Source organism: Dama dama, chromosome 16 (assembly GCF_033118175.1).
Source record: "Dama dama isolate Ldn47 chromosome 16, ASM3311817v1, whole genome shotgun sequence".
Lineage (NCBI taxonomy): Eukaryota > Metazoa > Chordata > Mammalia > Artiodactyla > Cervidae > Dama > Dama dama.
This window is the reverse complement of record NC_083696.1, coordinates 12502888-12516436: the sequence shown is the minus strand read 5'-3', so window position 1 is coordinate 12516436 and position 13549 is coordinate 12502888. Positions and strand designations below refer to the sequence as shown.

Here is a 13549-nt window from a genome sequence, read left to right as displayed (position 1 = left end):
GCACGAAGTATGAGGTACTGGTCATGCGCTGCCTCTCTGGGGCACTGTTTCTCGCACAGACAGTGGGACACATGGTGGAGGGTGTGACATTCAGAGGGAGCATTTGACTCTAGCTCCCAAGGACGGGAGGAACTGGACTCTCAGTGCCCTTCCTTCCATCATCCCCACCAGCCTCCTCCATCAGCCACGGTGGGGGAACCCCTTCACCATATACACACACAGAGGTGCTAACACATTATTGACCAGAGTTGTATTAATACGTTTCTAGAGAGCAATATAATTACCACCACCGTGTGAAGTCGTTAGAGCTTAAGCTTGATCAAGGGTTCACTTATACAATTTAGGATTGTCGTTATCATTCACACCTTGCACCGTTAGGTTTTTGTTCCAGCCGCGTGTATATTTTCAATGCAACTTTATTACCGTAAAATTTTCAAAAGTGATGCATCGTGAGATTGTGAGTGAAGAATTTTTAGTGAATTTTAAGCAGAGACTTTCTCTGATTGACATAGAGGCTTAGTGTCTCAGAAGATGAGAGTTCTTCAGAAGATAGTTCTGATTCAGACAGTGTGGATATTAGATCAATAAGAAGACAGAAAGCCTTAGTGACTGATTTGATATAGAAAGTGAAGATGAAACTCCCAGTGCTGGAGAAGAATTTATAGATGTGTCAGGTGTAACAACTGAATGTTCAGCTCAGTTGGTTCAGTTCAGTTGCTCAATCATGTCTGACTCTTTGTGACCCCATGGACTGCAGCACGCCAGGCCTCCTAGTCCATCACCAACCCCCAGAGTCTACCCAAACTCATGTCCATTGAGTCGGTGATGCCATCCAACCATCTCATCCTCTGTCATCCCCTTCTCCTCCTGCCTTCAATCTTTCCCAACATCAGGGTCTTTTCAAATGACTCAGATCTTCGCATCAGGTGGCCAAAGTATTGGAGTTTCAGCTTCAGCATCAGTCCTTCCAATGAACACCCAGGACTGAGCTCCTTTAGGATGGACTGGTTGGATCGCCTTGCAGTCCAAGGGACTCTCAAGAGTCTTCTCCAACACCACAGTTCAAAAGCAACAATTGAATGTAATAACCCGCAAAATGTTTGTGAAATAACAGAATAATTTTTGACTGGCCAAAATAAAAATCGCCAGCTACAGGCATTAGTTTCTACAAAACTCTCCTGGTCAGTAGTAATATAACAAAGCCCTAGTTTATGAGGGAGCAGGGCTGTGGAAGAAAGCCTTTTTCTTAAATTGGTGTGAGCCAAGGCAGCAAGAGTGCTGGAGGCACCTCCCGGGGGAGCCTGAGTGCATAGGGAGGGGGCCGTGGACAGGATGCTGTACTTCTTGTGAGTTTGCCTGGAATTCAGATGCCCGGGAAGTTCTGGACTTAGGAAATGGCTGGGGATTTGGGTATTTTTTGTGTGTGTGTGCCCAATCAACAACTCAGCTTCTGGAGGTAAATTCTCCATTCCACCTAGGGTTCTGTGTGTGCATAGCTGCCTAGGGGTCTACTGCAGGAATAATTTCCTACTAGGAATAAACAGTCATCTCAGTCGAGACACAGAGGGTGGCAACAGCGTCCCACATCTGCTCACAGCCCCCCTCAGTCTGATACAGCCAGGAGGTGGGGTGGGGGCAGGGGCTGCCCTGTTGAACAGCTGCTGCAATAGGAGAGTCGTGGTGCCCATGGAATCGTCCTTTTTCCCCCGCCCAGTGGTGTCTGTAATCCACAGCTGAAAACAAAAGGCACACAGAACCCCCGCGTGTTAAGGATTGCCAGGTCTGTAGGTCAGCCGTAGTCCCAGGAGCAGTGGTTTCCAAAATGTGTTTCCCAGTATGAGCATCAACAGAGACCTTGTTAGAAATGCAGATTCTTGCCCCGCCCGTTCACAGCTGCTGCTTAAGAAAGTGATGGGGTGGGGATCAGCCATCAGTGGTTGAACAAGCCGTCCAGGTGATTCTGATGCCTGCCCGCATTTGAGAAGCCCAGCCCTGGGTGACAGATGCTCTTAATATTTTGATGGACTGGGCATGACCCTTTTTCTTCAGGGATCTGAGACTGCAGGAGGCTGTCCTTGAGGACTGACAAAGATTCTTTCCTTGACCAAACCCTAGCTAGGCTCCTCTGAGTCCTTTCTGTCTGACTGGCCCTCAGCTTTGGCCTTTGAAGACTTGAGCCAATGTGAACATGTTCTCTAAGGCAGCATCCTCAGGGACCCAAGCCCCCCTTAAAATGCCTGCCTGAGAAATTACAATGACGCCAAAAGAATTTATTTTACTATTTTGTTACAGCCAACACCTGGAGGAAAACAGGGTCCTTGTCTCCTGATCTCTGTGGGAGGGTGGGTGCCTGCCTGCTAAGTCACCACAGTTGTGTCCAACTCTTTGCGACCCCATGGACCGTAGCAGGTCAGGCTTCTCTGTCCATGGGATTCTCCAGGCAAGAATACTGGAGTGAGTTGCCATGCCCTCCTCCAGGGGGATCTTCCCCATCCAGGGCTCGAACCCAAGTTTCTTATGTCTCACTGCATTGGCAAGCGGGTTCTTTACTACTGTGCCACCTGGGAAGCCCATAGCAACCTAATTTTGGTAGGTGCCAGTTAGCAGACCCAGATGGGTTTTATATGGACCAATCCTACACTTCTCCTTTCTGTAGTTTTTTCATTTTCCTGACCACTGGATCCCTACTTACCCACCTCCCTACTTCCTCATTCTCCCCCTTAAAACACTCAGTCTTTGGTGTACAAATGGAAGCTTTCAGTCCCTTATTGCAATAGTGTACTAGTGATGAAAATCTGTGCTTAGCATTTTTAACTAGTGTCCTGCTGTGTCGACCTTTTCAGGACATTCAGTATTTGAAAGTGAAAGTGAAGTTGCTCAGTCCTGTCGGACTCTTTGCGACCCCATGGACTGTAGCCCACCAGGCTCCTCCATCTGTGGGATTCTCCAGGCAAGAATACTGGAGTGGGTTTACATTTCCTTGTATAAAGGCCATTCCCTCTTCCCTATCCCTGGAAGTGAGCACAAGAGAGAGAGAGAGGCTGGAAGTTCAGAGAGGTTTTTTTTCTTTTTAGGTTAGTATTTGCAAGAAAGGGGGCGGGGTGACACATTATTCCTCAATTGGATGATTGCTCAGCAAGTAGGCTTGCCCCAAGAGAAGGGGAGAAACCTCAGAGGGAAAAAGTCAGTATGAACCTCCAGGGGATAAGGTGTAAGGATGGTTACAGCATCTAGGTGCAGAGAATACCTCTTCTGTGTCTACGAGCCTAAGTGGGCCAGCAGAGGGCAGATGAGACCCTGGCCATGGAGGGACAAAGAGATGTGGACCTCTGATGCAATTACAGGGGCGGCTTGCAGTGGAGTTTCTCCTCTGCAGGAGCCTCTGGCGGCCACTAGCTGTCCACACCAACCTGCAGACCCCGAGTTAGGTTAGTGTAAAGGTCAAGGCAAAAGAGACCCAAACGGCACCTCAGCCAGTCACACAAAGGGCCCTCTGTGGCCGGTGTTCTACCCTAAAGCCAAAAAGGTGGGAGGGGTGTGTGAGCAAGATGACCACGCCCCTCCCTCTAATCTTAAAGGTGTAAATCAGGGCTGTGCTGGAGGTGGGGAGGTTGGTGGGATCTGAGCTGGATGGCGGTAGACTTTTACATTCGAATCGTTTCAAGTCTTAAGGGCTGGGATGAAAGAGCTTTAATGACAGGGCGTGCTGCAGTCTGTGAGGTCGCGAAGGGTCAGACAGGACTGAACAACTGAACAACCACCACGGGATAAGTTAGGGAATCAGGCTGGGCGGGTTTGAGGGGAGCCTGCCCCCTAGCGGGGATAGCTTAGAGTTGACTGCTAATGTGACACATAACTTCCTTCCCCACCTCCCACACTCCAGGGCCTTTTATCACCTTATTTTATTTTACAACTGGGCAATTTGCGGCTCGGAGAATAACTGAGCTCAGGTCAGGCCTGCCAATGGTAGTGCTGATACTGGAGCCCGGATGCACCTCCCTCCAAGCCCTTGAAGATGGCAAGCACGTGGGCTGGAAGACTCAGCAGCCCTAAGCTAAGTGACTGGAGGCAGGATTTAGTCTCTAGTTTAGGAAAACCTTCTGCCAATCCTGGGGAGAACGTGGAAAAAGAAGGTTAGCTCCAGCCCTGACTGTCAGGGGAGACAAAATCAGAGTGGGTGGCCACAGCCCACAGGTCATTGGAGCCCTTTGCCACACGGGTTTGACCGCCTGTGGGTTAGGAGAAGTGGTGTGCCTATAATTGAGCAACAAAGATTGTTCTGGTCTAATGCTCCTGGCAGAAGCAGCCTTGTGGGAAAGAGTGGAAGGATTCAAAGCCAGCCTTCCTCTTGCCCCTCTCCCTTCAAGCTCTACCACGGGGAACACTTAATCCTCAACTCCTCCCCGGGCACAAGAATGACCCCATCCCAGGAGAAGGCCATGCGTCTGGGGCAAAGATGCTGTCAGCCTTGGTGGACATCAGTTGGCTCTGGCTTGAACTTGCTAACATCCAGTGATGCTTCTTGGACTCTGGCCTCTTAAAGCAGACAGAGAAAGAGTGTGGACTCTAGAAAGTGGGCATTTGGAGGTTTGCAGTTAGGGGAGTGACCCGTGCAAAATCTTGTTCTATCTCTTGCCTCTGAGGTCTGAGACTCCACATCCGGGAGCCCCCTTCTCTCCTGGTCACTTCTCTTCACTGTCTCCTCCTCTACCCCACTTCTTCTGAGTAAGGATTGGAAAAACCCTTAGAGATTTTTCAACTAAGTGAATTGGGAGTTTTCATTCTGGACCTCATTCTGGACCCTGTCTTCTCTCTCTACACTCTGCATAGGTGTACCTTTCTCATTGTAAGTACCTCTACATACTCATGACACTTCAGTTCTTACGTCTAGCCCAGAACTCTAGTCCCATTTAAATACTTGCCTATTTGATATTTTCATTTGTGTGTCTCTGAGCATCTCAAACTCAGTATCCTTCAATTTTAACTTATAATTAGTAACTTCAGTAAATCCTGTTGATTCTATCTCCAAAATATATTTATGTCAAATGTGTCTGCTTTTCTTTCCTTTCTCTGTTCCCACTCGTGCTTTACCTAACAGTGTCTTTCCCACTGAACTTGCCCTGGTCATTTTTACCCCTGGCATTGCTCTTTAGCATGACCATCAGTTCATTCTCCACGAACAACCAGAGTCATCTGGTTAAACTGCAGGTCAAATCATTTTAGTCTCATTTGTAAATCCTTTAACAGCTACTTACTATACTCAAAATAATTGATTGAACCTAATATTGTGACCTTGGAGAAGGCATTGGCACCCCACTCCAGTACTCTTGCCCGGAAAATCCCATGGATGGGGGAGCCTGGTGGGCTGCCGTCTATGGGGTCGCACAGAGTCAGACACAACTGAAGTGATTTAGCAGCAGCAGCAGCAGCAATATTGTGACCTAGCCCCTCTCTACCAGTGTTAGTCATTACTTTTGTTCATCCATATTTCCTTTTACTCATCCATATTTCCATTCTTTCTCTCCTTGTGGGCACATGGAATAACTGCACTTCCTTATACCCATGAAGTGGAAATATGTCTGTGTTACTTGTTTTGGACAATGAAACATAAGCAAAGTGGTTTGAGAGTTGCTTTGTGACTCTTAATGCACTTTCTTCTCCTGCTACAGTAATTAGGGAAACCAGTGTTAATAGGGTGGTGCCATAAGATTGAAGAAGCTTGAATTATTAGTAGTACTTGTAGGAGAGCTGGGCTGGAAGTTCGCCCAAATCCACAGTGAGATGTCTGTGAGTGAACAAAAATAAGCTTCTATGGTGAGATTTGGAGCTTGTTTGTAACTCAGCAAAACATATCCTATCCTGATTACTATGGTAGAAAGAGGACTGACTCGTGGGAAGCCTCTTTAAAATAAAAGCAAAGGATAAAGTTTCGTTTTCAGCAAAATGTCTTGTTTTTTATTAGACTGTAAAAAATTAACAACTGACTCATTAATTATTCACAAAAAGAATCAAAATGAATCCCCAAGTTGGAGGGAGTTTCTGGGTGGTTCAAGGAGAAGGCACATACGTGTTTTTGAGAGAAAATGACACTCCTAGCTAACAACTCTCCATGTGGGTGGGCAAGACTGAATCACCATTGGGAAAAAAGGAAGATGTGGGTAAAACTTTACAGAGAGAGAATCTAGCATGAGGAAAAGTCACCCTAGGTGTGTTTAAGTGTGTTGATTAAAGTTAACCAGGTAAGATACTTTCTTCCCCAATAACCAAGTAACAGTATTATTTCACTTTGGTTTAAAATATACCAGGAAGTATCTCAATGATTCAAATGTGGCTGAAAAGGGAGCCGTTTTTGAGGAACATATACTTTCCAAGCAGGAACATTTCTTTGTTTTCTTCTCTGAGGCTTCTGTTAGTATATATCTTCAGTGGTGGGCAATGTTTAATTTGGAGAGAGAGAGATTGAGGAAGGGAAGGAGAGAGAAGTCAAAGAGGAAAGAAGGAAGGAAGGGAAGGATGGAAGGAGAAGGGTAAAAGGAAATAAATCTATAATGAGGCTGGAATGTACAGTCTCAGTGAGAGGGGAGAGATGACCAACTCTTCCTAAAGACCCTTCAACACACAGAACAGTAGGTAGCATCGTTTTGACCCTTTTTACCTAGGGTGACTATACTCTGCGAGGCGGGGGCGGAAATGCTGTGGTCACTATGAATGAAGGGAGTGACTTAGTGTGCTGGCCTCCAGGCATAGCAACCAGAAGGAGGCAGTTCTCAGAGCTCCTCTTCTCCAGAACATGTGAGAAAGTCCCAGAAGTTACTGAAAACATGGTTGCCCATGCTGTTGACTCCAGGGCACTGCTGAGGCTTCCATCCACTAGGGTCTCTGTTTCAGAATTCTCTAGATCCAGGGACCGAGCCGATGTCCACAGCACTGTCGTCTTATGTGAGCAGAATGGGGCTGTGTTGATGGAACAGCACTCGTTCCTCCTGAGCTGTGAGCAGTCTGGTCTGGGCAGTCTTTCTTTTTGTTTTTGAGGCACAAGACCCTGTGCCCGCTGTGAAGTTCGTTTCCCACAGTCTGACCTACAATGATGTCATTCAGCTCTGCTCACAGCTCCAGGCCTTAGTTGTGCCTTTGCCTCCCAGGTTCCTTTATGAGGCCATACATGGCCTCAAAGTTGAGACCTCTGAGTAGAGAGCTTCAGGCTGGACCATATAAGCCCAGGTTCCGGGCGGCCTGGGAGATCCTGGGAGTTTTCCTCTGGGGAAATGGATAGTGAACTGGTTTTCCAGCCCGGTGTGACCTTTTTATGGCAGGAGGGCCCTGAGTGCCCACGTGGAAGCCAGATCCCACTGCCTTTGTCTGTGACTTGTCTGCTTGGCACTCAGGCTGGGCTGGTCCTGGGCTGGTGGTTTCTTGCTGAGTCATCTGCGTGTCTTCAAACAAGCCTGGGAGCCTTTGCCCAGACCCCGTGAACTTGTCCTTGTGCTTTACGTGAAGACTGGTTCCCGGGTGGAAGGTTTGGACCAGGCGGTGCCTCTCTAGGTGCGTGTGCCAGGGAGACTCGGGGGTCTGGAGACAGCCCCTGTCATCCTCCTCCGGCGTCTCCTCTGCCTCAGGAGCCGCCTCTTCTGGGGTCAAGGAATGCCTTCTCTCCATGTTAATCCAAACAGCACTGACCATGGACTCGGCTGGGGTGGGCAGGTTCCCTCCTGAGAAAGCAAGGCACCAACAGGGTCACCGCTGGAAGGGGCAGGGGCAGCCCTTGTTTGGGGGGTTCTCAGAGCTTTGAAGCTGAGAAAGGCCATGCCCAGTACATCAAGGAGGCCAGATACCCAGTGCCCTGCACTCTCTCTTAACACACACCCATTCACGAACAGTATTCATTCATTCCATTATTAAGTGCTTATAGCGTGCCAGGCATTATTTATTTGAGGTCTTGAGACAAAATATACCCCTTCATGATATGGTCTAGTGAAGTAGAAAGTGAAAGTGTTAGTTGCAGAGTCGTGTCTGACTCTTTGTGACCCCATGGACCGTAGCCCACCAGGCTCCTCTGTGTTGGGATTTCCCAGGCAAAAATACTGAAGTGGGTTGCCATTCCCTTCTCCAGGGGATCTTCCCAACCCAGGGATCGAACCCTTTCACTTTCTACTCCACTAGACCACATCATACGGAGAAGGCAATGGCACCCCACTCCAGTACTCTTGCTTGGAAAGTCCCATGGACGGAGGAGCCTGGTGGGCTGCAGTCCATGGGGTCTCTAAGAGTCAGACACGACTGAGCGACTTCACTTTCACTTTTCACTTTCATGCATTGGAGAAGGAAATGGCAACCCACTCCAGTGTTCTTGCCTGGAGAATCCCAGGGACGGGGGAGCCTGGTGGGCTGCTGTCTATGGGGTCACAAAGAGTCGGACACGACTGAAGTGACTTAGCAGCAGCAGACCACATCATAACAGGGTAGTTTTTGTCTCAGTGTTCATTACTGTATTCCCAAGTCCTGGAATAAACAATGGAATAGAAAAGGAATAAGCAAACAAACATGGTAATAACAATTCCAATGGTAAGCAGTGCTGTGGAAAAAAATTCAAGAATGAAAGAGTTTAATAATAGACTTCAGTCTTTGCAGTGAGGGAGTGAGTCCTAGGGAGAGCTGGGAAACTCACATTTGAGGCTGAGAGAAGAACCAGGAGCAAGGGCACACACATGTCCACCCACAGGTGTGATTCATGTACTCTGGCCATTGGAAAGGGGTTATTCTTTTGTGTTATGGGATGCTAATGATGGGTTTAGCATCCAAGGCAGAGGAGGAGGGGCTGTGTTTGAAGCACCTCCTTTCGGAGGACTGGTCTTTATCTTTTATCTCATGGCCACTGTCTTGGAAACACGTTTGTAGCACCGTCTGCTTTCCTGCCCTGGCTTCAGGGATGAGTAGGTGGGCTGATGCCTCTGTTCCTTCTCAGGGGCATCTTTTTACCATCTTGTGGAACATGGTAGTTTCTGGTCAACTCTTGGTGGCGGTGAGGGTTGGAGGGATGACTGAATGTCATTTTCCTACAGAAAGGAGGCCTGTGACAAGCCTGGAATTGCCTCTGAAATGTTGGCAGAGCTCCCTTGAGCATTCTGATATCTGTCACTGCGGAAGGTCCTGTAGGTAACAACGTCCACAGTGGGAGTAGAGAGATGGTGTTGAAGGAGTAAAGCTGGGAGGAGCCCTTGAACTCCAGTGCTAGGAATCCAAAACACCTGCCATTTCTAGAACCTGCGTACATTCCATAATGTTAAAAGGAAAGCTAATTCCAGAGCCTTCCTTCCATTAATAAGCGCCCAGAATACCTGCCCCTCCGGATACAACTCTGTATCTTGAGGTGCTGAAATCTAGTTTTAGAGGGAGCCAGTCTTAACCACCACTCTGTCCTCCTGGGTCTCAGATGTGCTGGACACAGAAGATCCCTGTCTTCTAAATTCCCTCTACTTGCTTGGCTTCATGGCATTAACATCTCCTGGTTTTCTCCTCCATTTAAGAAAAATGAATTGTGGCAAGGCCCATGCAACATAAAATTTACCACCTTTAGCCATTTTGAAGTGTACAGTTCAATAGTGTTAAGTCCAGTCACGTGGTTATACAACTGATCTCAAGAACTTTTTCATCTTTCCAGACTGACACTATACCCATTAAACAACAATTCTTCATCTCTTCCACCCCCACCCTGGCAACCTTCTACTTACTGTCTCTGAGTTTGACCACTCCATGTACCTCATTTGAATAGATGATTACTCATGATCTACTGACTTTTTATGACTGGCTTATTTTGCTTAGCGTAATGTCCTCAAGATTCATCTGGGTTCATCCAAGATCCCGCATGTGTGAATTTCCTTGCTTTTTCAGGCTGTTGTTCATCTGCTAACATTTTGACTGCTGTCTTCTCTGACTTTTCTTCTTCTGCTTGTGCCTTCAATACTTTAGCGTTCTGTACCTCTAATTGTCCTCCCAGCCTCTTAACAGTTTATGCATTGGTTCCCCCACAATTTTATCCACGCCTGTGACTTCAACAATTTGTTGATGACCCCAAACCTATATCTCCAGCCCAAATTACTCTCCTGAGATGCAGGCTGGTTGGAAGTTTTACAGATAGTTCCCTCAAATGCAGTGTGTTTAAAAAATGTTATTTGGGTCGTGCTGGGTCCTTGTTGTGGCACATGGAATCTTTAGCTGTAGCATGCAGGATTTTTAGTTATGGCATATAGGCTGTATTTCCCTGATGAGGGATTGAACCCAGGCTTCTGGTGTTGGGAGGCATAGCCACTGGACCACCAGGGAAGTCCTCAAATGTAGCATATTCACAAATTTATCTCTCCCTATCAGAAATATTTTTCTCCTATATTCCCTATCTCACTGGGTGGTATCACCATCCACCTTATTGCTAATGTACAGGCAGAATTGTTTTCTTGCCCCTACCATCATTTTTTCATTTCATTTTTGTAATCTGAAAGTGAACATGTTAGTTGCTCAGACTCTCTACTGTTTGAGCCCCCAGGGAATCTGCCTGCGATGCGGGGGACTCGGTTTCAATCCCTGGGTCAGAAGACCCCCTGGAGAAGGGAATGGCAGCCCACTCCAGGACTGTTGACTGAAGAATTCCATGGGCAGAGGAGCCTGGCAGGCTGCAGTCCATGGAATTGCAGAGTCGGACACGACTGTGGAGCTCACACGTTCACAGTTTGTAATCGGACTCTGGTTTCTCCCTGGGGAACACCTTACTCCACTCCTCACACCCAGTCCAAGTTCTTCAAGTATCCTTCCAACTCAGTCTCGTGTGACCTATGACCTGGTCCTTAGCCGATCAGCACAGAAAGTCCCAAGGAGCTTTATCCATAGTCATTTATTTCGTTCCCACCATGATCTTATACTCTGGGGACTATAGTTATTCCTGGTTGACAGATGAGGAAACTGAGTCACAGAGGAATTTATAGGATTTGTTCAAAGCCGCACAGAGCAAGTCAGCGGCAAAGCTGAGGCTCAGGCTGTCCTCCAGAGACCAAGTACGGGGGCGTCCCATCAGACAGCTCACTGTTTCTCAGTTAGAGCGGGAATGTGAACTCGCAGACCGCTGTGAAAGACGAACCCCGAAAGGTCCTGACCGAGCCTGCGGGTCAGAAACCGTCCCTGGGGAAGCAGTGACCGAGCACTACCCCTTGCCTTAAGCCGTCGTAACTCGTGACATGTAACTCATCACATGGTGATGATGGAGGCAGGAGCTCTGAGTTACAGGATGCAGGAGAAAGGGCCAGCAGGGAAGGTTGGGGCAGGGGTGGTAAACCTATGCGCTGTGCTGAGTTTGTGATGTCTTTGGGACATGCGCATCACATAGTTTTGTGAGTCTGAATCACAGGTGTGTTAAACCTGCTTTCACTTGATATGGGTTAAATGAATGAATGTTGAGTGGCTGAATGAATAAACACCCTTGAGGATGGGAAAGCTTTAGGGAACTATCAGCTCTGCCCTGCAGAGATGGGGGTGCTGTTTGGCTGTGCCAGGTCAGCGCAGACAGATCCCACTGGTTGGCCCAAGTCGCGCGAGAGGGGCGCTTTTAGCCTGTGGCAACACACTTCCTGTCACTTCCCAGGCAGTGAGGTCCCTCTGGCCCCTGATTCCCTCCCAGCCCAGCCTGGGGTGTGTTCCCAGGGAGTGTGAACGATGAAAACAACCACAGAAATTCCCTGGGCACAGACTATACTTTTCAGAGGGTCTTCCTACTTTTCTTGACTTGTTCCTCTGGGTTTAGAGGATGAGGGGCTGAGATTTGAGTCTTGTGCTCCTAACTTCCTCCTGGAATAAAGTTGAGTTCCTAATGGAAGGGAGGCTTCTCCCCTGAAGGAGGGGCTTCTATATCTCAAGGCTTCTCCGGCTGGTGGGTGAGCCTGGGTGCCTCCTGGGTCCCTGAGCCGTCTTTCCTCTGGCCGGTGCCCAAGCTGTTGGAAATATCACGTGTTCTGTCTCCAGAGCCCATTTCCCTGGTTTGCAGGAGGTGCCCGAGTGAGACCCAGCTAGGAAGCACAGCTCCCATCTCTCCACGTGGCCTAGCGGGAGGGCCAAGCCCGGCTCACCAGGCAGACCAGTTCAGCAAGATCAGAATCTAAGAGCAGAGGCCAGGAACGGTGGCATGCTGCCTGCCAGCCCCCTGCGGGAGCCCCCTGGCTCAGCTGGCACCCACACCAGCCCCTCTGTCTGACCCTGCCTCCCTGCTTTTGTCCACCGGGAGGGCCTGCAGAGGCCTGGCCCTGCGCTGCCCACAGCTTTGCCACCCGTTCTGCCCACAGCCAGGTCCTCCCTGCCTCTGCCCCCAGCAGCTGCCCAGCCCTACCTTTCGGGAGCACCACGACGTGGGCCTGGGTCCTCTGCTTCCGTCTCAGGCCTTCATACTGGGCTCGAAGGAGCTGGATGTTAAGCAGGGGCCCTTTCGGGGGGGCCCGAGGCCCGGAGCCCTCGGCCATGTAGCAAGACCCCAGCTGCCAGAAGTGGGGCAGGGCGGGGCACGGGCAGGGCCACCCCTTCATCCGGATCCGGGAGGACAGCAAACACGGATGGGCGGGGCCCAGGGGGTGGTAGGGCTCGGAAGTGAGGAGGAAGGTAGCCAGATCCCGTGGAGAACCAGGTAGGGGAGAGAGAAATGGAGGAGGGGAGATGCGCTAGAAAGGGGTGGTAAGGAGAAGGGAAAAGTCTGGGGTGGGGCTCCAAGAGGGAAATTGAGGGAGAGGGAAGGAGGGGGTCCAAAGAGGGGATACAGAATGGAGGAAGAAGGTGACAGCAGATGGATGGGGGAGAAGCGTGAGGACTGGAGGGCAGGGAGTGAATAAAAGTGAGGAACTGAGGAGCTGGGGAAAGAGCAAAAGACAAGCCCAGCTGCTCAGATCCTTTTAGGGTCCAAGGGATGTCCTACTCCAGGTCTTTCACTGCTTGATCCTAAAGTGCAGAATCCAGGAGCTACCGTGACGCCTCCTGTTTCCTGGCAGAGCTGGAGCTAGTGCTGTGGAGGCCAAGTGCCCAACTTGGCTCACGCTTCTCGGACTGGACTGCGGATGCTTGTCAGCAGACCTGCCAGTTTGGTTGGTAGTTGGTGAAGGAGCTGGTGCCCAGGGGATATGCACTGACGTTGGGCAGAGGGAGACCGACCCACCAGCAAAGGTACCCTGAGACCTCCACTCACCCCCACGGTATGCAACTCAGGAGAAAGCCCAGCCCCAGCGAGCCGTGGCCTCCAGCCAGCCCCACCCCTTTGACATTCAGTGTAGCCTCTGTGGTCTCAGCATTTCCCAACCAGCCAGGTTGGTGTTTGTTTTACCCACAACTGGGTGCACCCTCCCCCTCTGCTTGGCAGCCCCGCCATGCCTACATCCGGTTTGAATCCTAAACTCTGTCTCTCTCTCACACACACATCAGCTTCGATCTACCCTGGGCTCCATTTGGCTGATTAGCTTTCTATATTCTCCTAACATAGTTACCCAAAGTATCTGCAGAGGCAGTGGAAACAGTCACAGCTGAATTTAGA

General features: G+C 49.4%; 1 protein-coding gene across 1 annotated transcript; it reads right to left on the bottom strand.

Moving 5' to 3' along the window:
* Window positions 1–6000: 6000 nt before the first annotated feature.
* On the bottom strand, window positions 6001–12557 carry C16H9orf152 (chromosome 16 C9orf152 homolog). The gene is made up of 2 exons (XM_061163985.1): window positions 12365–12557; window positions 6001–7709 (listed from the first exon to the last, which is right to left on the bottom strand). The coding sequence occupies exons 1-2, from the start codon at window positions 12555–12557 to the stop codon at window positions 7198–7200; spliced, it is 705 nt and encodes a 234-aa protein (XP_061019968.1). The 3' UTR covers window positions 6001–7197.
* Window positions 12558–13549: the final 992 nt, after the last annotated feature.